General features: G+C 47.5%; 10 protein-coding genes across 10 annotated transcripts; 5 read left to right on the top strand and 5 right to left on the bottom strand.

Moving 5' to 3' along the window:
- Positions 1–356: 356 nt before the first annotated feature.
- Positions 357–3,812, bottom strand: LOC6526091 (molybdenum cofactor sulfurase). Its single transcript, XM_002101872.4, has 4 exons — positions 3,654–3,812; positions 3,428–3,578; positions 2,046–2,828; positions 357–1,984 (listed from the first exon to the last, which is right to left on the bottom strand). The coding sequence occupies exons 1-4, from the start codon at positions 3,724–3,726 to the stop codon at positions 649–651; spliced, it is 2,343 nt and encodes a 780-aa protein (XP_002101908.1). The 5' UTR covers positions 3,727–3,812; the 3' UTR covers positions 357–648.
- Positions 3,813–4,266: 454 nt separating this feature from the next.
- On the top strand, positions 4,267–6,514 carry LOC6526090 (activating signal cointegrator 1). The gene is made up of 6 exons (XM_002101871.3): positions 4,267–4,431; positions 4,499–5,138; positions 5,368–5,834; positions 5,895–6,016; positions 6,073–6,267; positions 6,326–6,514. Exons 1-6 carry the CDS (start codon positions 4,364–4,366, stop codon positions 6,394–6,396), a joined length of 1,563 nt encoding a protein of 520 aa, XP_002101907.1. The 5' UTR covers positions 4,267–4,363; the 3' UTR covers positions 6,397–6,514.
- Positions 6,515–7,107: 593 nt separating this feature from the next.
- On the top strand, positions 7,108–7,799 carry LOC6526089 (migration and invasion enhancer 1). Its single transcript, XM_002101870.4, has 2 exons — positions 7,108–7,206; positions 7,267–7,799. The coding sequence occupies exons 1-2, from the start codon at positions 7,181–7,183 to the stop codon at positions 7,526–7,528; spliced, it is 288 nt and encodes a 95-aa protein (XP_002101906.1). The 5' UTR covers positions 7,108–7,180; the 3' UTR covers positions 7,529–7,799.
- On the bottom strand, positions 7,776–10,125 carry LOC6526088 (cactin). The gene has a single exon (XM_039377623.2). It carries the CDS (start codon positions 10,040–10,042, stop codon positions 7,883–7,885), a length of 2,160 nt encoding a protein of 719 aa, XP_039233557.1. The 5' UTR covers positions 10,043–10,125; the 3' UTR covers positions 7,776–7,882.
- Positions 10,126–10,365: 240 nt separating this feature from the next.
- On the top strand, positions 10,366–13,183 carry LOC6526087 (serine/threonine-protein phosphatase 4 catalytic subunit). Its single transcript, XM_002101868.3, has 3 exons — positions 10,366–10,522; positions 11,267–12,160; positions 12,216–13,183. The coding sequence occupies exons 2-3, from the start codon at positions 11,367–11,369 to the stop codon at positions 12,343–12,345; spliced, it is 924 nt and encodes a 307-aa protein (XP_002101904.1). The 5' UTR covers positions 10,366–10,522; positions 11,267–11,366; the 3' UTR covers positions 12,346–13,183.
- A 91-nt stretch (positions 13,184–13,274) lies between these two features.
- LOC6526086 (general odorant-binding protein 19d) lies at positions 13,275–14,195 on the bottom strand. Its single transcript, XM_002101867.3, has 4 exons — positions 13,995–14,195; positions 13,756–13,844; positions 13,552–13,688; positions 13,275–13,487 (listed from the first exon to the last, which is right to left on the bottom strand). Exons 1-4 carry the CDS (start codon positions 14,140–14,142, stop codon positions 13,409–13,411), a joined length of 453 nt encoding a protein of 150 aa, XP_002101903.1. The 5' UTR covers positions 14,143–14,195; the 3' UTR covers positions 13,275–13,408.
- A 1,108-nt stretch (positions 14,196–15,303) lies between these two features.
- LOC6526085 lies at positions 15,304–16,277 on the top strand. Its single transcript, XM_002101866.4, has 2 exons — positions 15,304–15,695; positions 15,764–16,277. The coding sequence occupies exons 1-2, from the start codon at positions 15,375–15,377 to the stop codon at positions 15,974–15,976; spliced, it is 534 nt and encodes a 177-aa protein (XP_002101902.1). The 5' UTR covers positions 15,304–15,374; the 3' UTR covers positions 15,977–16,277.
- A 71-nt stretch (positions 16,278–16,348) lies between these two features.
- LOC6526084 lies at positions 16,349–17,542 on the bottom strand. Its single transcript, XM_002101865.4, has 3 exons — positions 17,337–17,542; positions 17,039–17,261; positions 16,349–16,571 (listed from the first exon to the last, which is right to left on the bottom strand). The coding sequence occupies exons 1-3, from the start codon at positions 17,518–17,520 to the stop codon at positions 16,487–16,489; spliced, it is 492 nt and encodes a 163-aa protein (XP_002101901.1). The 5' UTR covers positions 17,521–17,542; the 3' UTR covers positions 16,349–16,486.
- Positions 17,543–17,731: 189 nt separating this feature from the next.
- Positions 17,732–18,575, bottom strand: LOC6526083 (general odorant-binding protein 19a). Its single transcript, XM_002101864.3, has 3 exons — positions 18,415–18,575; positions 18,183–18,350; positions 17,732–18,098 (listed from the first exon to the last, which is right to left on the bottom strand). The coding sequence occupies exons 1-3, from the start codon at positions 18,520–18,522 to the stop codon at positions 17,895–17,897; spliced, it is 480 nt and encodes a 159-aa protein (XP_002101900.1). The 5' UTR covers positions 18,523–18,575; the 3' UTR covers positions 17,732–17,894.
- A 1,435-nt stretch (positions 18,576–20,010) lies between these two features.
- LOC6526082 (putative 60S ribosomal protein L33) lies at positions 20,011–20,566 on the top strand. The gene is made up of 2 exons (XM_002101863.4): positions 20,011–20,201; positions 20,264–20,566. The coding sequence occupies exons 1-2, from the start codon at positions 20,139–20,141 to the stop codon at positions 20,390–20,392; spliced, it is 192 nt and encodes a 63-aa protein (XP_002101899.1). The 5' UTR covers positions 20,011–20,138; the 3' UTR covers positions 20,393–20,566.
- Positions 20,567–20,605: the final 39 nt, after the last annotated feature.

The raw sequence follows: 20,605 nt of genomic DNA, 5'->3' as shown, positions 1-20,605 counted from the left end.
TTTCAGATAATTCAGCTTTAGAACAACTTATAAGAGTATAGAAGGGATACGCTAAATTATTAAATTACAATGAAACCAATGCCATTTCTGTATAAATGTATTTTTTAATGTATGTGTCTTGTTAGTGCAATGCCACAATCAATAGAAATGTAATTTTCCATTATAAAATGTTAATGTTCCATTAATATATTCAAAATTATTGATGTTCAGCAACATGAGTTGAATTTGCCTTCCATGTTTCGTTGGCAGCCCTATTCGTCACTTCTTCAAATGATGAGCGCCCGATTCAAAGTACCATTTACTTCGCCCCCTGTTCTGGTTCGATTTCCCTTTCCAAGAACGGTAGTATATACAAATCGATTTGAAATTGATTATTTTGCAATTAAGGCCTTTTAAAGGCTTAAGACACTGGCAAGAGGTATCCGGTTACTTTAGACTTAAGCTATCGTGAATGTTTCTTTAAGAATGTTTACGTATTCATGTTACAGAAGTACTTCAAAACAAACTTAATGCAAAATGTGATGTAGAGTAGCGGAGAATTACCAAATAAGGAGAGTTAAGCAATCCTTTGCTAAAACTATGTACTATAAAAAACATATATGTATGTTCAACGAACCACATTTTTGGTATGAAAAGTGTGAGTTGAGCTTATTCCACAAGGACAACATCGCCGCAGGTCATGTGCTCCTTGGCCTCAAGCTCTTTTGTGTCCTGGGGGATCCTTGTGATATAGATGCCGAATCGCATGCGACCTTTTTGCAGGCGGGATATGGTGGTCAAGGTTTCCGGCGACCGTTCGCCTGTCCTTTGGTTAATGCAAATCATGTCGCAGCGCTGGCAGGGACCCTCCACCTGGAATTGGATTCCCCCAATGGACAGGGCTTTGTAGGTAAGCTCCTCAAAAGCACTGCCCGTGTCGATGATGATATTGGCCCGAAAACGATCCACAGTCTCATCGAGTGGCTCCTCAAATTGAAGCGATCGCACCGAAGATTTGTTTAGCAGCAAGAACTGGGCCTGATTAACCAGACTCAGCTTCTGCTGATCCTTGGAGGAGTTTCTCTGGCCCGATTGCCGGAGCAAACGGAGGCCCTCTAAGCCCAGGTTTTCGCTTAACCACTGGGCCACACCATCGCCGCAATCCAATCCTTCAACGGGCTGCCGACACACCTTGCTTACGCATTTTGCTGAGTCGGCTGCCTGGTCCTCCAGCGAAAGGGGCACCGAGAAATGGGAATTGTCTCCGAACTGCAGCTCTAATTGGTCAACCTTTATCACAGGCCTAATCAGGCACAGCTCTGTGCAACGCTTCTGAGTCAACGCCATGCCATTCATGTCCACGATCATCCACTCACGGTCATATCTCAGACCTTGATCCGTCAACGGCCAGGAGCCTTCTAATTCGATTTTAAAAGCGGCACAGGATTTTACCGGATATATGGCCATCTGCAGCAGTTTCGGCCTCAAGAGCTGGACTCGCTCCTTAAGCAACGGCGGCAATTGCTCCGCCTGCTCTTCGATGAACTGAATTCGCTGCAGCGGCTTGGTTGCCAAATAACTGGAGCGTAGCATCTGGAGCAACTGCTCTACGTCTTGGAAAGTTGTCATATAACCAAAAGATACCCGCACCGCTCCCGTCGGCTGTCCATCAACCAGATCAAAGTAGTCGCCGCAAATGCGACCTGCTCGCTTGTATATCGTATCCATAGCATCTTCATCGAGGTTTAAGTAATATTGACAGGCTCCGATGTTGCAGAAGCATCCAGTCCGCAGGAGTATGCCGTGCAGAGCAGCCACACAGGCGATCTCGCCGAATCCCACAAAGGATCCAGATTCAGTGCGCACATTAAAGGCAACGATGCCACCCTGCCGAGATTTGTCCTGGTAACCCACTTTATTGTACAACTCGACGAGGGGTTCACCATTGGGATGCTGCAGCTGGCGCAGCTGATCCTCCAGATACTTGGCCAGCCCAAAGACGTGTCTAAAAATATAAATTTTGGGTGATAAGGCCGAAATCACCTGGAATATTACTATCTACCCACCTGGAAATCCTTTCCATGGTGCTGAACTCGTCCGTTTTGGGCACCAACCTCTCTAGCGTGCGAAATCCCTCGAGCAATCCAACAATGGCGAGGAATGGCAGGGTGCCATCTTCGTAGCGCTGGTGGAAGGTCTCCCTCAGCTGATAGTCCATGGCATGGGGATATGCGTAGTTGATGGTACCACCGCCAAAAAAGCGACGCTTCTGGAAGACATCGGCTCCCCGCCGACTCACCAGCAGGGCTCCCACGCCTGTGGGATAGCCGAAGATCTTGTAGAAACTAAGGCACACGTAATCTGGGCGGTATTTTTTCAGATCCAACGGACTGGTGGCTACAAACGACGCCGCGTCCAGACAGATATAGTAATCGTTGTGCGTATTCTCCTTATTCTCTCCCAAAGAGCCCCAAAGCTGTTTTCCCGGCTTGGACAAACCATCGATTTGGATTTTTTCAATGGTATCCAGTGGGATTTTGTATCCACTAAAGTTGCATTGGGCCGAAAAGGTCAGCAAGGAGTTCCCCGTTTTCCCGGACACCTTGTGTACTGTGCCGTTTTTCTTGAGCTCTCCGCCCGAGATTTCCTTTTCCTTCAACATATATATCCCGTTGGCCCGGACCCTTTCCCGCATTCCCAGCACCGAGGTGTGGTTTTCCTGGCAGAAGTGAAAGTCGCCCGTGGATCCAAAGTCAAAGTTTTCCGCCACCAAGGACAAGGCAGCGGTGGCATTCGCCGTAAATATCACATGGTAATCTTCAGCGGTGGTGTTAAAGAATTCCAGTATTCTAAAATAGTTTAAATGAAGAAATTTGACTTTAAACTACTTAAACGAAAACAATTGAAAATAAACAAAAATGAGAATAATAGGATAAAATATTTGTAGTTTGAGGATTAGCTTCTAATCATTAATTATTTAGGGAATCGTTAGACATATGCGGTTTGCTTGAGAGTTTGAATATTTAAATATAGAATATAAAACTTGTTTTTGTACACATTTTTTGTGTGCTGTCTGTTAAACAATATTGTTTCTCACTTTCAAGATATTTATATGTGTGTACTCATGTATAGCCAAGAAAGAAGAATAATTCTGTTTCGGCAAAGAAAATTACAATTTATGTCATATTTGCCAAGATTAGCTTCCTGGCTCACCTAATATGCATAAGTAAGGAGTTCTATAGCAGGCTAGGTGGAACAAAAAGTTTGCACAAGGTTGGCGAATATGTGTAGCTTTTATAGGGATTTACGGAGGATTTGATCCCTTCTCGATTATAAGGATATTTTACGAGATTGCTATATGCACATATGTGCATGAGGGCCCTGCAAGGGCAACCCAATGACAGTGGGAGTATTACTAAAATGGATCGTTAAACATGGTTGAACTCACTTGAATCGCACCTGGTCGACGAAGTCGCCGGTGAGGCGACAGGTGTGCGGATTGCAGATGACATTGCGCTGCAGTTGCTCCGCGGCGGCCGTCACCTGGTTCTCGGCATAGAGAGTGGTGCCCGCATGATCCAGGTAAACACTCTTGTTCCCTATTCGATAGACGGGTAGTTACATAGATTCGTTATCTGTTTGCGGTGGGTATTTCACCATGGCTCTCCACTTACTGGCCAATCTAGAGAATTCCGCGTCGATTCGTGACTGTTCCGCTGCGGAGAACTCCGGGCGATATGGTGCCATGTTGGGAACTAACTATTCGTGTTAGCTGCAAATCGGGCTTTATTTATTTGCGACCGGCCAGCATTTGTTGCGCCATACTCTTTCCTGGAATAAGCGTCCGCAGTATACATTAGCTATTAGTTTAAAACTAGTAATGATTTTCCGTGTAATTTACTTCATTATATTTATGAAGCTCAATCTATTCAAAAACCACAGATATTATAAAGGTAGCACATTACTTAATCTTTTAAAATTGTTGCCCCATTAATTGCATAGAATTTGGCAAAGCCCTAATAAGAATACTCAACCCATGGGAACTGTAGGGTATTAACTAGTCATTATGCGATTGTTCCTCTTTTTAAGCATGTGTTATGAATAGTGTTGGCCAACAATTGTCGTTAGAAAATTTTGTTGCTATAAGCTAATTGGGCAGTTGATTAAAAATAATTTTTAGGAACAAAGATCTTTTTATTCAAAACATTATCTAAAGTAGTTAAAAAGTCCAATTTGTGTTTACTTCCAGACATTAACCAGCACTTACAGCTGATTCCTCGATTGACATCGATATCGTAGGCCGATAACAGCCTGCGTTGAGTTTTTAAAGTTTTACATTGTTATTTCACAATTGTAATCAATTTGCCCGCTTTTTGACTGCAAAATGGAGAAGTTCGTGCGGGACACGTTGTCCAAATGTCTGGACTGTGTGGTCACGGATCAGATGATGTCGTAGGTGCAGGATGCATACAGATAGATGCGTTTCTCAATGGGCCAATGGCTTCTTAATATCTTCCAGCGCCATCCTAAGCATCAAAGACGACTATGAATTCGACAGCTACTTTGGCAATTTACTGAGCGAGGACATCGAGGAGCACCGCATGTTCCTGCTAAACTGTCGCCGGATGCTACTGAGTGGCAAACAGCCGCGGAACAATGGCAAAAATCGCTCGCCCCACAAGCAACTTGCACCCACATCACCGCCCAAGGATCCCAAGCAAAATATCAGCCAGGGGGCCAAGGGTAAGTCCGGGAAGTACGTGAATCTGTATGCCAGCGATGGTCGTGTCCAGGGCGACACCATTCTGCTAAAGGGCCGACGGCATTGCGACTGCCAGGCGGCCCAGCACAAACTGATCAACAATTGCCTGGGCTGCGGCCGGATCGTATGCGAACAGGAGGGAAGCGGACCGTGCTTGTGCTGCGGCGCTCCCGTCCACACGCCCGAGGAGGAGCAGCAGCTGGCCAAGGCAGCCAGGGAAAAGGGCGGCTCGAAGAGTGCCCCCAAGCACGGCAAAAAGTCCGGAAAGGAGAATGCCAAGGAACCCTCCAAGGAGGCGCTGGACAAGGCGCTGGCCCAAAGAGACCGTTTGCTGGAGTACGACAAGAACAGCGAGAAGAGAACCACAGTCATCGACGATGAGCTGGACTACTTCCAGGTGGGTTTATTTTATTAGAAATCGTAATTCACGCAACTGGATAGAGAAAAATCCATATTTAAATACTTTTCGGTCAATTTCTAGACTAAACTATGCGCGATTTTCCATTTAATGTATTTTAAATTACGTATTGTTCGTTAAAACGCATTGAGTTCTATTTACAAGAAGATAAGCTTAAGTTAATTACATTTTATGAACCGTCAACGATTTTAACTAATATAATTTTCAGGAGAACTCCGTATGGCTGAGCGACGCTGAGCGGGAGAAGTTCGAGAAACTGCACCGAGAGATGGAGGAGATAAAGCACGGCAGTCGCATGAAACGCAAGATCCGGGTTGACTTTGCTGGCCGGGAGTTGCCGGAGGAACCGACCATCTCCAAGGAGTACGAGCAGCACGTGATCAGCGAACTAGCGGCCGTTTCTAAGGCCTCGGGTGTCGGATCCAACTGGAGTGCATCCGCGGTCACCGGGCACTCCGCTTTGACACTTGCACCCAATTTGGACATGGCAAAGCCGCCCGTCTACAAGCCCAGCAAGGAATCCAAGAGTTGGCCAGCTCCCGCAGCAGCCAGCGATGGGCTGGAGAGGATCTACAATCGGGTGCAGGACAAGGAACTCCTGGAAATGCAGGACATGCGCCAGTGTCTGTCGATGCATCAGCCCTGGGCGTCGCTCCTAGTGGCTGGCATTAAAAAGTGGGTGCCAATGAAGGCATACTTCCAGATTTCCTATATTTAACCCTATTTTTTCAACAGACACGAGGGACGAGTGTGGTACAGTGAACACCGTGGTAGACTGTGGATAGCCTCCACCTCCAAGGAGCCGCACGCCGAGGACATTGCCCAAATGGAGGGCTTTTACAAAGTTCTCTACGGCGGTAAGTTTTGACTTTCAATGCAAACTCTCAGGAATTACATCTAATTCTAATCTTAGATCCCGATATCAAGTTCCCAAGTCATTATCCCACTAGCAGCCTGCTAGGTTGCGTCAACGTGGAAAGTTGCCTTCCGCAAGAGGAGTACCGAGAGGTATATCCCAACGGAGAGTCGGAGAGTCCCTATGTCTTTGTCTGCACTAAGCCAGAACAGCTGAATATTCTACTGCCTGTTCACGGCGATCACAAGATATGTGAGCTGTTTAACTTGTCATTTCATGAAAAGTATGTCCTAATTTGCTATAATTGCAGACGATCTGCCGCTGAAAACTCACACGGCCGCCTGCAAAACGCTACTAAGGGCCAGGGCCAACAAGGGTTAAGGTTTCGGTTCAGTTTCAAACACATTTTTATTAGTTTAATGCAAACTTGTTTGCTAATTTAAAAAATTTAAAGCTCAAAGAGTTTCTCATAAATTAAAGTGAAATGGAATATTCAAAACTTGTTTTGTCTGTGTTCTTGGTCTATCCTTAACTTAATTGGAATCCTTAGTTCGAATCCGTTCTAGGAGAATAAAGTCCAAAAGGCAACACTGCGATATTAATATTTTGGAATATTGTTGTTATTAGCTACTAGAAGACATCATATGAAAGATTTCCTATAAAACAAGCAGTATTACTATGAATCAAATTTTGCATTTTATAAAAAGAAGAGAAATTAATTTCATAAAATACTTAAATAATAGCTTCTTTGAGGAGTTATAAACTACCTAATTCAGAGTAAATTATTTTATCTTTTTCTGAATTTTCAAATAGAATCAACTAAAATAGTTCCAAAAAATAACAAATAAATATTATTGCTTGTTAGGAAAATTTGTCTGCATCAAAACAACGAGAAAAATAATATACTTCTAAATTCTAAATTGTCAATGGGTTAAAAACATTTTATGTCGCAAGATCGTAATTCGAAATATAATTTCTATATAAATAAATGAACGTAATTGTTTGTGAAACATTTGCTTACAATTTCGGTTTTAAATAAAATTCAAATAATGCTATATTTTTAACGATAACGATATTTAGAACGATAACGACAGCGATAACTCGGCACCAGCTGATGCTGAAGCGCTGATTTGATGTGTGTTTTGATTTCGAATACTTTTATGTAATGGTGAAAGTGGAGGTGGAATACTGGTAAGGAGAATCACTATACACACACTATCATCACAATAATGGTAATCAATCCTCCTGCAGCGGCATCTGTAACTTCCGCGGACAGTGCGACCTGCTGCGGGAGTTCCTGCTGGCCTCCTCGCCCGACTTGGACATATCCTGCCGCCAGGGACGGCGGGGATCCTTCGAGGTGGCCATCGACGGACAGCTGGTGCACTCAAAGCTCTCCTGTCTGGCATTTCCCCAGCACGCGAGTGTGCTGGCCCAAGTGCAGAAGGCTGAGCGCGGGGAGCCCGTGGAGAAAGCCATGGAACAGCCCATCAAGGACTGCATTGTTATGTGATCTTTTCGTGATTTCAGTTGAAGTAACCTTCTTTCATGGATAGACTGCTAAAATATGATAGAACAAAATCATACGGTGCTAGAACATTTGTGGCACCCTTTCCAAAACCTGTGATACATGGCCCTTTGTTTATAAATATGATAATGCACTCCGTACTTCTTTAATGGATAGCTTGCTGAATTTAATGCATGGAAACCGGTTAAACTACAGATCCACAGTCTTTAGTGAAATCAGCTAAACAGTCGCATTAAATGATACCACTTTGCCAGTCGTTCTGGGCTTACACTTTATTTGAAAATAACATATGACTTCACAAAAGGATGGTTTAGGCGATTCAGGCCAGATGACAATCCTTCACCGCCTGTAGCGATATCGCTTGAAGTGGAACCACAGCTGGAAGATGTTGTTGTGGAACTGGCAGCGGAAGCCCCGCTTGTAGCTGAACTCCCACTCCCGGTTGACGATCTTGAAGGCGATGTCCTCGTATGGCGGTCCTGTATGGAAACGCAGCACCGCGAAGTCCCCGTTGTCCGCGCACGGAGTGAGGAAGTATTGCGGCGTCTGGGATTTGTCCATAAGGTCCGGATAGAATATGTTGAACTTGTAGCCCTGCACGATCTTGGGCGGCGGATTGTCCATGTCGTAATGCGTCTGGTTGTACTTGTTCCACTCGAAGCCGGTGTGCACGCGATTGAAGTAGCGTGGCTTTCGTGGTCGGTACTTATCCGTGGCCAGCTGAGGCACTGCATCCAGGGTGGTCTCCACACTAAACTCGGCCTCGTCACCCTGCATTCCCTGCCTCGCCTCGTTGCGCATTCGCAGCTCCTGCGGTGTCAGTTGATTGGTGTCCACTCGTTCCGGATGAAGGATTAACAGACGCTGTCTCTGTGTTCGCCGCTCATCATCCTCCTCCTCGAAGAGGACTCCTTCTGTCTCCGGCTCGTCGTCGTCTTCGTTTTGCACTCTTCTGCCGGTGAAGTCCTCTTCGCGTATGTAGCGCGGACTGTAGTTTCCCGCCTGGTAGAGACGCACTGCTTCACGCAGTTCCTTTAGGGGATCCTCTTCGTCTTCGGGTGCGCCCTCACCAGCCTCCGGGTCCTCTGCGTCCTGGGTTTCCATCTCCTCTTCCTTGATTTGTGGAGGCACCTCCTCCTGCAACGTCTCATCATCGTTTTCACGCTTGAGGAGCAGCAGCTTCTCACGCAATAAGGCCTGATGGCGATCTCGCAGTCGAGCTCTGGCCATGTGCGCCTTGAGTTGCGAAAGCAGACTTTCCCAGTAGCTAATATCTACGCCATCCGCGCGACCACTGATCTTGGCCTCGATGCGCTGCCGCATTTCCTCTAGCTGCTGGGCATTCTTGCCCCTGAAGATATCCGCCACATCCTTCACCACCGCCTGGTGGATGCCATCACGACGTTGATTGAGCGAAGTATTCTCCGCTTGCAGTTTCTGTTGGCGTTGCAATTCGTCTTGCACAATGGTGATCATATCGTTCCAGAAATCTATGTGCTTGCCCTGCTCCAGCTCTTCGTATACCTTTATATCCACCAGCAGGTCCTCCAGTTCCTCCATAGGCAGGCCGTTTAGCAGAACATAGGGCTCGTGCATCTGCATCTCGAGGGACTCTTCGAGCGGCGCATTCCCGGCGGCCACATATTGGGCGAGGAGATCGATGGGCTTGGCACGGCCATCGCGGATCCGAATTTCGCTACGTAAGCGTGCCTGCTCTAGGTGAAACTGATCCTCCTGGCGCTGCCACTCGCGGAACTGCACCGCCTCTTTGGCGCGCTGCTGCATCATTAGATCATCCTCGCGCACCTGCCGCTCCAGCTCCCTCTCCTGCCGCCGTTTCTTAACCTTCTCCAGCTCTCTGCGGTTTTCCAACTGCTTTTGCAGGGAAAGTACCTCTACGGTTTTGGTGGAGAGATTTGATAGTCCCTCCACCTCCAGCTTTTTGCCCCAGTGGAAGGTGGAGGTGAGATTGGAGTCACCGAACGGGTTGTCCTCGTTGGAGTACGTCTGATACTCGTTGTCCCAGCCCATTCGTTCGCGACGCCGCTGCTCCTTGGCCTGTTTCTCGCGCAGGCGACGGGCACGCTTCTCCTCTGGCGTTTCATTAGCCTTCAGCTCCTCCTTCTTACGCTGGCGGTCCTTTTGCTCGACGAGACGACGCGCTTCCAGCGTCTGGAGCAGTTTCATCGAACTCTTTGTCAGTGGCGAACGAGGCCCACCGGCCGCCGTGCTAGACGTCGAACTGGACGAGGATGAGCTGGAGGAAGATCGACGCCTCCGGCTCTTGTGCTCCCGCTTCTTGTCCCTGTTTTTGTCCTTCTCCTTTTCCCTGCGCTGATCGCGTTCCTTGTCTCTGTAGTCTCTGTGATCACGCTCCTTTTCCCTCTCGCGCTCACGATCCCGATCCCTGTTCCTGTTGCTCCTCGGATCTGGACTGCGATGATCCCGCCTCTCGCGACTGCGGCTGCGATGACGGTGCTTGGATTTCTCCTTGGGCATTTTAGAGAGGCTTTTCGGTATAAAAGGTGGGGAACTTGTGAAATAAAATATAAACAACGTTAGTGTTGCCAGATCGTGATAACAGCTTGGGACCAAACCAACCCAGGTTGCCGATCACTAATGGCAAAAGTTCAATCGATATAACAAACATTTTTCCTTCACTTATGTCGATTTTTTGACATGCGTAGTTAAAAAAAAAAAGGGAAATCGTGCGAAAGGAGCATAAATAATTTTTCTTTGATTTTTTTTCTTATATGCTTATATGCGCTTAGCCTATCGACCACTATCGAAACGGAGAACTAATTGGGCCGTCGCAAGTGTCATTACTCGATATATCGATACAATCGCAAGTGGCCAACCCAGCTCTACACAGAAACCCGGTTGCCAAAAAATTTGATGTGCATTTTTTGTATTGAAACCCGAGCACGAGAGCCGAGCTACCAGCAAAAGGATTGTCGAGATAGCCCGCCACTGCGCTGAGTAAGTAGTGTTTGTGGAAAAATCATCGGGAAAAGCAGGAAAAGCACGGCAGACGGTGGAAATTGCGCGCGGCAAAAACGCCAGCGACAAGCCACACACACGCGCGGGTACGCACTCAAACACACGCATCCGCACAAAGCCGACGCACACAGACGCATGCATGGCGCATGCAAAAACCGAAACACAAACAAAAGGAAGGCTATACTCGACTATATGATACCTTAGTTCCAGTTTCGCGGCAACTGTGACAAATCTGTGGGTTTCAAGCGGAGCACTTTCTGTAAAGAACCAAGCTATGGTCCAGAAATTCTAATTTACAGAAGCAAAACATCCAAACTGATCGACTGTAAAATGCACTATTCGCATTTGAAAGAAACCTGAATGTGTTCACTAAAAGTATAGCCACCTCAGACAGCTAAATGAAGTTATGTAGAGAATATAGCCTCTCATCTTGTTGGTATATTAAATTATGTCTCATTGCGAAACTGCCCATGGACCATTTCAACAAGTGGCATAGCTGGGAGCACGAATGTGTGTGTTTATATTGTTTGTCCACTCTGCAATTATAGTTAAATCGTCTTGATTCTTAGCTGTGGGGTGCAGCTACACCGATGCGTTTCATAGGGTCTAAAATGCTTGGCTTGCGTTGCACGACTAGATTAGTACCCTACCACTTAAGCGACCAGAAATTCATTCTCTTTTTCTTTTACAACCTTGTTTCTCCCTAATAATTACCAACTGCAGTCCGGTGAACGACAAACGACGCTGTCCCCGCCCAGTCAACGCCTGCAGTCCGATTCACCGTTTCCCCGTCGCCTCGGCTGCCGCCATCCTCCGGGTGAAGATGTCCGACTACAGCGACCTGGACCGACAGATCGAGCAGCTAAAGCGCTGCGAGATCATCAAGGAGAACGAGGTGAAGGCCCTGTGTGCCAAGGCCCGCGAGATCCTGGTGGAGGAGGGCAATGTGCAGCGGGTGGACTCGCCAGTGACCGTGTGCGGCGACATCCACGGTCAGTTCTACGATCTGAAGGAGCTGTTCAAGGTTGGCGGCGATGTGCCCGAGAAGAACTACCTTTTCATGGGCGACTTCGTGGACCGCGGCTACTATAGCGTGGAGACGTTTCTGCTGCTGCTGGCGCTGAAGGTTCGCTATCCGGACCGCATCACGCTGATCCGGGGCAACCACGAGTCGCGCCAAATCACACAGGTGTACGGCTTCTACGACGAGTGCCTGCGCAAGTACGGATCGACGGCCGTGTGGCGGTACTGCACGGAGATTTTCGACTACCTCAGCCTTTCGGCGATCATCGACGGCAAGATATTCTGCGTGCACGGTGGCCTATCGCCGTCCATCCAGTACCTGGACCAGATCCGCAGCATCGACCGCAAGCAGGAGGTGCCGCACGACGGGCCCATGTGTGACCTGCTCTGGAGTGATCCGGAGGACCAAACCGGTTGGGGCGTGTCGCCGCGTGGTGCTGGCTATCTCTTCGGCTCGGACGTGGTCTCCCAGTTTAACCGCACCAACGAGATCGACATGATTTGCCGTGCACACCAGTTGGTGATGGAGGGCTTCAAGTGGCACTTCAACGAAACCGTCCTGACCGTCTGGTCGGCACCCAATTACTGCTATCGGTGAGTCATCCTCCTGTGCAATTTTGAAATTGTGTTGTTAACTCATCACACGCAGCTGCGGCAATGTGGCTGCCATCCTGGAGCTGAACGAGTACCTGCACCGCGATTTCGTCATCTTTGAGGCGGCTCCGCAGGAGAGTCGCGGCATTCCCTCGAAGAAGCCTCAAGCGGACTACTTCCTCTAAGACGCTGCCGCTCCTGACTCTCTGGTAGTCCGCTCAAATGGACGCGGACCGGGAGGCGGGTGCCCACTGGTGGCTTACACAAATCATCTAGGGAATAGGAAACTGCCAGCCTGCATAAGCAAAGCAAACGCGAACAGCAACTGATGGTGTAAAACAAAAAAATTGTAACATAAACGTAAGCTAGGATAAAGCAGCCGGACACAGGTCCACGTTCAGTTACAATTATTCCCTTTTTTGGTTCCACTTAGATATAACATTTTTTTTACCATCTGTTTACCTCTATCTGTGTTTAATCAGGCCATTTGCGCGATCTTTTGATGGCCGTTTTTTGCTGGAAATGGTAATCATCTAGAGATCAACATCGTAGATCGCGTACAAGCCTGTGCACCGCATCTAGCTACTAACTAATAGGATTAATAACCATAGCCGGAGATTCCTGCAAATTCGCCTGGCGTAGACGGTCCGCAATCACAGCCGCCGTCTCCTCGATGCGAATTTCCTGAGCCCGGGCAACACACTATACTTGTAGCGTAGGTTAAGCAAATGCATATTTTTAACGAATGATTGTGTCGAGTCGGCAGAGATGACGACGGATTTAGGGCAGCCGGGTGCAAACGTGCGGAGTCGTCGATTTGTTAATTGATTAAAATACGACTTTGCATGCCTGGTCGGGACTTTCTCCGCAAGAAAACAGCTGGAGAAAACCAGATACGAGGAACAACGTGTAGTAATTTATAGTATGTAAGAATCTTTTAAATATGCCCCAGATTGGGATATTATATACAAATAATTATACTTGTATTTAAAATAAAGATTGTAAGCTAATCGACGAACGTGAGCAGTTGTATTTTCTGTACATTGGGAGGCCCGAGAAGTTTTGGATGATGCCAATACGATCCCTTTCACAACGCAATCAATAAACAACCAAGTTTGCAGTTTCTCAGTATATCAAGTACTTAAGGACTAGTCATAGTATACACATAAAAAAAATAGATGCTTTTATTCCAGAAGGGCGCTTGTGATGCAGCAACAGGGGGTCTCATCTTGGGTCTCAAATCTGCTTTCAGTGCTCCTCCAGCTCGAGTCCGTGCTCCTTCATTTGCTCGTAGATGCATCCTTCGTAGGCAAAAGCGGCGTCGCAACTGGAAATGGCAGCAGGATTATAGTCCGGAACTGGACGTACAGCCTCCGGCGAGCACTACTCACTGATCCTCGGGTGTCTCGATGGCCTCGCACTTGGCCACCACCTCGGCGGGAGCGTCCTCCTTCTCCGCATCGTTCTTGCTCATGGCCTTCACCAACTCGATGGCGTGCTCCTTGTTCAGCTTGCCGGACTCATCCATCTGCAATGGGACAGAAAGAAGGCGGTGAGCGGAGCGCACTTCCTGTTCCTGCCGGAGCAGCACTCACGATCTGCAGCTTCTTCATCACGCAGGCGCGCAGGCACTTCGCCTCGTGCCTTTCGGGCATCTCGTGGCCCATCAGCTGCTCCACATCCTCTGTAAGTGATAGATCATGTTAAATAAACCTTTCCTCCTGCGTGCTATGTCTATTGATTTCAACTCATCCATCGCAGATAGGAGTGATATGCTGGCAACTATATCCCTATTGGATCTTCCCCACTGCTGACCATCTGGCCAACCACTCACCATCGGTGGCTCCGGTCTCAGCCTTGCACTCCTTGGCCAGCTCGGCGGCATGGTCCCTGTTGATCTCCTCGTGCGGCTTGGCGGTGGTGGCTCCCAGGCAGAGGAGTCCCACGACGAGCAGGACGGACAGGTGAACCAGATGCGACATTTCGATTTGCGATTGGACTGCGCGAAGTGCGAACTCTGACTTGGATGCGAATCGCTGGCGACGTCGGCGTTTTATAGAACCTATTGCCCAAGCCGAGTCCCGTGATTGACTTGGCAGATCGGATCCATCGCCGATCTCCAGCCGCGTCTCAAGCAGCTCCGGCAATTACGCGCAATTATGAACTACATGGGCAGCACATGGCGCTCCACTCCGCTCCGCCGTTCTGGAGGGGATGTGACGGGATCCGGCGGAGATGCCCTCGACTGGGCAACGTGTGAACGAGTGACACCCCACTGGAACTGCCACTGCCACTGCCAAATGAGATGGCCCACCGATCTCCACTTACCCGCTTAATTGGTGACTGGCATGAAATCGCTTCAAATGGGGGGGATATCAAATTGGGAATGGAAATGAAAATGCAAAATGCGAAATCCCGCTTGTAATTAAATCGATCAACAGCTCCGGGTGAGATGAGTGATTGTGACTGGCGGGGCCATGAAGCGATTATATAATTATATGCAACTGGGCGAACTGGGATGGGAAATTGGCCGTTTAGGCCATAATATACCCTTCATATGTCCGCCTATTTCCCATTTTGCCCGTCAGCTTGCCGACTTTCTGATAATTCGAGTGCCAATGATCGCAATCTGAGTTCCAGTCAGTCTGTTTGTCCATCCATCCAAGTGGATATTTCAGCACGCAATCTATATTATGGACTCCAATAGATGGAATTGGATTGCAGCCAGTAACACTATCGTGTGGGCATGTTGCATGCTAATTCTTTATTTCAATTGGTTTGATTGGAGCTCACTAGATCATTAAGAACTTTAACAGGTCGGAAGTCTGTGTGATTGAGTATTAAGTATATAGTAAATCATCCGCGAATAATAATACGCCTAGAAAATGGTTTAACATTAGTTTAAATATTCAAATAGGTTCCCTCAGAAATAGATATACCCCTCAACACCTTGGTAGAACTATCAGCTTTCCAGATTACAGATCTAAATTGATCCGATTGTCATTGTCTCGAGTGAACTGACACATCGCTCGTCTTTGGAGCGTGACTTGTGGGGGTGACGCCGAGAATAATGAACTTGGCACTGGAGAAATGCTTGCAATCAGCAAAAATCGAGCGACTAAGCCATGTGCAGACGACTTTGGTGAGGTCATGGGTCACTTTATAAGCCAAGAGTCCGAGCAAGAGCAGAGCCAAAGAGAAAGCAGCCGCCAAGATGAAGCCATCCACTTCAGCATCAGCCCCAGCCACAGCTATTCTGACGCTCGTGGTTGCTGCACTGCTGCAGATGCACTGCGTCCGTGGCCAGAACCAGGCCTTCGATCTCACCAAGCTGCTGCCCAAGACCGGTGCGGAGCCCATCTGGGCGGTGATCGATCGCAACTTGCCGCAGGTGCAGGAGCTGATCAGCACGGCCAGGATGGAGTGCATCCAAAAGCTGCAGCTGCCCAGGGATCAGCGCCCGCTGGTGAAGGTGACCAATCCCAGTGAGAAGGAGAAATGCCTGGTGGAGTGCGTGCTCAAGAAGATCAAGTTGGTGAGTAGCCGAACGTGGGGCAGGACAACAAGGACTAAAGAGTACTAATACTTGTTTTTTGCGCCCAGATGGACAGCGACAACAAGCTCAACGTTGGCCAGGTGGAGAAGCTGACCAGCCTGGTGACCCAGGACAACAAGATGGCGATCGCCGTCAGCTCCAGCATGGCGCAGGCCTGCAGCCGCGGCATCTCCTCCAAGAACAACTGCGAGGTGGCCCACCTCTTCAACCAGTGCATCAGTCGCCAGCTGGAGCGCAACAACGTGAAGCTGGTGTGGTAGGGCCATGGGCATCACTAGCTACCACTAGAGATCTTAACCAAAACGTGCCTCACTTATTTTGGCCATACTCTTGACTACCATGGCTTCCCAGATAATTTAAAGCGACATTATCTATTATCTATTAGATATTATAACTACATATAACATATTATACATTAGTTATTGTAACCCAACTTTCTCTAGTACTAAATCAAGTTGTAGTAGCTCACTTGTAAATCATTTTAATAAACATATACATATATATTATATAGTAATTCATTTCCATTTTTAAATTAAAACGCAATCTTTCGTATTTCGCATAGATTGACGTCCAATTAAGGGATTACGTGTACGCGTGTTCTTTCCACCCGATAAATATTCAGTAATTCGTAGTTCGTTTGGTTGGGCGCTTTATTAGTTTAGGAAACCACTCCAGGTTCTCGAGCTTTCATAATTACATCGAACTGAATCACTAACAAAAAAAAAAAGAGGAGAACATGCAATGGTGGGCCAGTGAGCAGCTCCATGACCTCATTCCTTGACCTCGGGAATCTTGAAGCCCGAGGAGCGCATCTCGCGGAGCATGCACATGCCGATCCCGTGGGCGGCCTCGCACCTGAAATGATGTGTAGAGTGCATATTTGTATTTATGTATCATCTTAGCCGGTTATGTTGAGTTTTCCAGGCAGAAATATTAATTTTTTAAAAATATTTCAAAGGTTTTTGAGGGCCCAACAGATTTGTTAGCTTTTACGAACAAAATGAACAAAAAGTATTCCGAAATATTGGAAACTATCTTCTGGAGATCAAAAGCTGTGCACTGACAAACACTAAAAGTTTGAACCTCAAAATTGTTTTTTTGTTTCGAGTTTCAAAATGTTTCGTATTTCGGACCAAGACTGGAAAAATCCTTTTTGAGACGCTTGAACTTTTTGCTTTGGGGTTAATTTACTCCGATTTTGGATTACTCCTCGGTTGGCTTACAGTTTCCGATGACCAATTTAGCGATTTCTCGGTACCCGACATTAGGAATTTGGTAGCAAACTGGACACTTGCTCCTCTTTTGCCCCACCACACACTCACTTGTCCTGCTCCGCCTTCATCTTCTCGTTGCAGGACCTGACGATGCGCCGGCCGTCTTCCTCGCGATCCGGGAACATCATGTTGACCATCTCGAGGGTCTTGTCCTCGTTGTACTGCAGCTGACCCTCGGGCATCAGCTCGAACTGCTCCAGCAAGCAGTGGCGGAAGCACTTGGTCTCGTGCTTGGCGTCCTCCTTGTTCAGCACCATCTCGACGATGTTTTCTGGAGATATGGAGTGTTATGGCATGGCAGGATGGGTGTGGTCGGGTATAAGGAGTGACCCATCGTTGCACTTACCCCGCAACGGCTTAGGGGTGCAGCCTTCGCCAAAGGGCTCTATCAGCTCCACCACCTCGTCCACGGTCATGGATACCTCCTCCTCCTCCGCCAGCGACGAGCCCATCAGCACGGCGGCGCAGGCCAGTGCTAGCAGCAGGTTGGACATCTTCAACGTCGTCGTCATCCGGTTGCTCTGCATCATTATTGCTCCTCTTGTGAATAGTGGACGGGCAGCAATCGGCCCCGTAAATTTATACTCACCGCAATCGTGTCCAGCACATCCGGTACAAGCCAATCGCCTCGGATGTAGATCACCCCGGAGATAGCCATGACATTGCTGGGGCGGATCATGCAAGCCCCGCCACAACCACCCATCTATCCATCCATCGCAGCCCAATCAAAACGCACCACAGTTGGTGGGGCCCTCCGGCTAGCTTTTATTGATCATCTGGTCGGTGCAGTGGATTGGGTTTGGGATTTCGGGCAAGATATATACATATGTTACATATATACTTTATTAGGTGCGGAGTAACCTGTTCCAGATGACGCATCCGATATCGCAATGGCATCCAAGGCCTAGGGAAACACGAACACCTTGATGTTGTTCTTCAGGCAGCTGAGCAGGGCGTGGGCGGGATCGCAGTTGGGGGCGTTCTTCAGGCCCACGGTGGAGTCCTTACACAGATGGATGCCCTTGCGGTACTCGTCCTTGTAGCTGTCCGGCAGCATAATGTCCATCTGCTTGAGGGTCGGCTCCAGTTGGAACTTTCCCTTCTTGATCTGAGCGCAAGCAGAGCGGATGGATTATTATGCTGGGCGAATCGAGGGAGCTGATGCACCCAATAGAATCTGTGAAATACATACCGCCTGCATCATCTCCAGGATGCAATTGATGTAGCAGTTGGAGTCCTTGCTATTGGGTATAGCCCCGTTGCGAATGTTGTCGGCCACCTCCACGCTGACCTTGGGATACTTGGGCAGGCAGACGTCGCGCATCAGCTTTCCGGCGGCCCACATCTGCTCCTCCGTCACCTGCAAGTGATGGACAGTATCCATGAGACAGTATCCTTTGGGCACAGAGAGCTTAAGGACCTACCCCTGCCTCCGACTGGGGCAGCGGTCCCAGGGATATGGCGACGCAGACCAGCAGCAGATGAAACTTCATTTCCGAGACGATGTGGCGGATTCCAGACTCCAGACCCATCGTCGTCTCCTTTTATATATACGCCGTACCCGCCGACATGCAAATGACTTCATATTGGTTCGATTGAAACCCTAAGAGGGTGCTGGAATTATGGGTTATCGCCAATCCTGCCCCCAAACCGCCCATTTCCATATCAAAATGGGAGGTGGCTGGCGGGCGGTTGGTTGGGCTATAATCTCGTCACATTAATTGACAGTGTGGTGTTGGATGACCGTGCGAGGTGACATGCGAGGCGCGATTCTGGCCGAGATGCGTCGACAATCCCATTGCTGGGCCGCAGCATTTCCCCACTGTTTTCGATCATGCGAATGCAAATAAGACTTCAATCAGAGATCTACTGGGGCGGTTCCAAAATCGGTTCCAAAGTTAGAGCCGTATAGTTTTGAGTTTCTGGTTTTCTGTTTTGAGGCCACGCTAAAAAAGTTTGCCCTGCCATCAGTATACAGATGATCCGTAATCATATTATTTACCAATTTAAAAATTATTATACATATATTTCAAAATAATTTTTGCATATTTATTCTATTTAAGCCCTAAAAATCGAATTAAACAGCTGATTACATTTCTTCCTTGAAGCTGTAGAGTTGAAGATTTGAAGATATAACATCAGAAGTAGGGTTGAGTGGGATGAGTGCTTTTTTTGTTGAAGTCTCATATAATAAGGAGTAATTTTTTTAACATATTTTTAAATATAGTTACAAAGCAGACATTTAAAATATAACATTGCCAGCCCTTAAGTAAGTCCATTACACTCACTTAACCACCTATTACCTCGTAAGCAAACGAGTAGTTCTGTTTGATTAGCATTCAAACCAGTTGCAAGTTGGCATTTATTTGGCGAAATATATTTCATTTGTGCATTTAGTACGACTGATGACGTTGAAATAAGTAGTGTTGCGTGTGGCATGAGCACAAATCGCTGATAAAGCTAACTGTAATAAATAATACATGCAAATTATAAAATCACAAAGAGCTTATATTTTCATTAGTATAACTGAAGCTTATTGCTAATCAGGCCAGATTGTTTACACTGCAGCTAAGAGATAAAATTAAAAAAAAAAACCCTCAGGCCAGCATTTGTTGTACATATACGAATAACTTTTCTTTCCGTTTATACGGACGGACAGACGAACGGACGGACATGGCCAGAATCCTGGTTGGAAAGGTAGGAATTTCTGCCTGTTTCATACTTTTCAACGAATATAGTGTACCCTTTTACTCTACGTGTAATTGTTATAAAAATAGTTTATTTAAAAATATTCCAATATATATTGTTAATGGTATAAATAAAAGTCAGTTATATATACCTATACACCTTTATAGAACTCCATATTAAAATCGAAAGCATTCGTTGTGCCTTTTGCTTATCTCAATTTTCGTTGTATTGCTTAAGCTTATTAGTGGGTGTCCTGTAGTCGATACTAGACTATAGACTATAGCGTTCTCCACAGTTGAAATACCCGAGACGGCTTTGACGATTGTAAGTGACTTACCCTTCATTCCGAACGCCTAAAAGTCACAATCCGAGTCCCGGTCCAAAATACAGGTCGAATATCGAATCCAAATTTGAATCTTTTGTTCGCAGCTGCGCCGATCCGGTCCATAACGATCCAAAGATGTCCGAACAGTTCAACTTCAACGACGCCTTCAACAGCCAGACCATGCGTGGTCGCGCCAATGTAAGTGATTCAGTGCACGCCAGTCTACGAGATGCGCCGAAATTCGCCTCTGAAACCCACAGGTTGCCAAGGCCACCTGGGCCTCAGTGGGCCTCGTCTACGTCCTGGTCAAGATGCATCGCCGCAACTCGAAGCGGCGCGAGGCCAAGCTCTACTGCAAGGGCTGCCAGCAGGCCATGCTCCATGGCTAGGGCGCCGATGCTGCCAAATTCTTGAAGTGCAGTCCCATGTCCCCACTCATTCGGCTATGGATTACTCAGTAATCCATATCTAGTTATAATCATCACCACGTTTGCGGTCCCTGCCACAGTTACTGTACTCCTGTACTCCCGTTGAGTCAATAAAAATCGAATCTTGCCACCGAACACAGATTTTGTACTCTAGTAGGCCGAGCTATAGACTTC

Source organism: Drosophila yakuba, chromosome X (genome assembly GCF_016746365.2).
Source record: "Drosophila yakuba strain Tai18E2 chromosome X, Prin_Dyak_Tai18E2_2.1, whole genome shotgun sequence".
NCBI lineage: Eukaryota > Metazoa > Arthropoda > Insecta > Diptera > Drosophilidae > Drosophila > Drosophila yakuba.
This window is presented reverse-complemented; position numbering and strand designations above follow the sequence as displayed.

Coding starts and splice junctions, on each gene's coding strand:
- LOC6526088 (XM_039377623.2), bottom strand. CDS start 10,042: ATGCCCAAGGAGAAATCCAAGCACCGTCATCGCAGCCGCAGTCGCGAG.
- LOC6526085 (XM_002101866.4), top strand. CDS start 15,375: ATGAAGCCATCCACTTCAGCATCAGCCCCAGCCACAGCTATTCTGACG. Junction 15,696..15,763: donor TGCTCAAGAAGATCAAGTTG/GTGAGTAGCCGA, acceptor TTTTGCGCCCAG/ATGGACAGCGACAACAAGCT.
- LOC6526087 (XM_002101868.3), top strand. CDS start 11,367: ATGTCCGACTACAGCGACCTGGACCGACAGATCGAGCAGCTAAAGCGC. Junction 12,161..12,215: donor GCACCCAATTACTGCTATCG/GTGAGTCATCCT, acceptor CATCACACGCAG/CTGCGGCAATGTGGCTGCCA.
- LOC6526086 (XM_002101867.3), bottom strand. CDS start 14,142: ATGTCGCATCTGGTTCACCTGTCCGTCCTGCTCGTCGTGGGACTCCTC. Junction 13,689..13,755: donor TGATGAAGAAGCTGCAGATC/GTGAGTGCTGCT, acceptor GTCCCATTGCAG/ATGGATGAGTCCGGCAAGCT. Junction 13,488..13,551: donor ATCGAGACACCCGAGGATCA/GTGAGTAGTGCT, acceptor TGCCATTTCCAG/TTGCGACGCCGCTTTTGCCT.
- LOC6526083 (XM_002101864.3), bottom strand. CDS start 18,522: ATGGGTCTGGAGTCTGGAATCCGCCACATCGTCTCGGAAATGAAGTTT. Junction 18,351..18,414: donor TGCCCCAGTCGGAGGCAGGG/GTAGGTCCTTAA, acceptor CATCACTTGCAG/GTGACGGAGGAGCAGATGTG. Junction 18,099..18,182: donor TCCTGGAGATGATGCAGGCG/GTATGTATTTCA, acceptor GCTTGCGCTCAG/ATCAAGAAGGGAAAGTTCCA.
- LOC6526091 (XM_002101872.4), bottom strand. CDS start 3,726: ATGGCACCATATCGCCCGGAGTTCTCCGCAGCGGAACAGTCACGAATC. Junction 3,579..3,653: donor GGAATTCTCTAGATTGGCCA/GTAAGTGGAGAG, acceptor TCTATCGAATAG/GGAACAAGAGTGTTTACCTG. Junction 2,829..3,427: donor GTCGACCAGGTGCGATTCAA/GTGAGTTCAACC, acceptor AAACTATTTTAG/AATACTGGAATTCTTTAACA.
- LOC6526090 (XM_002101871.3), top strand. CDS start 4,364: ATGGAGAAGTTCGTGCGGGACACGTTGTCCAAATGTCTGGACTGTGTG. Junction 5,139..5,367: donor ATGAGCTGGACTACTTCCAG/GTGGGTTTATTT, acceptor TATAATTTTCAG/GAGAACTCCGTATGGCTGAG. Junction 6,017..6,072: donor TTACAAAGTTCTCTACGGCG/GTAAGTTTTGAC, acceptor TTCTAATCTTAG/ATCCCGATATCAAGTTCCCA.
- LOC6526084 (XM_002101865.4), bottom strand. CDS start 17,520: ATGATGCAGAGCAACCGGATGACGACGACGTTGAAGATGTCCAACCTG. Junction 17,262..17,336: donor CACCCCTAAGCCGTTGCGGG/GTAAGTGCAACG, acceptor CCATATCTCCAG/AAAACATCGTCGAGATGGTG. Junction 16,572..17,038: donor ATGAAGGCGGAGCAGGACAA/GTGAGTGTGTGG, acceptor ACATCATTTCAG/GTGCGAGGCCGCCCACGGGA.
- LOC6526082 (XM_002101863.4), top strand. CDS start 20,139: ATGTCCGAACAGTTCAACTTCAACGACGCCTTCAACAGCCAGACCATG. Junction 20,202..20,263: donor CCATGCGTGGTCGCGCCAAT/GTAAGTGATTCA, acceptor TGAAACCCACAG/GTTGCCAAGGCCACCTGGGC.
- LOC6526089 (XM_002101870.4), top strand. CDS start 7,181: ATGGTGAAAGTGGAGGTGGAATACTG. Junction 7,207..7,266: donor AAAGTGGAGGTGGAATACTG/GTAAGGAGAATC, acceptor ATCCTCCTGCAG/CGGCATCTGTAACTTCCGCG.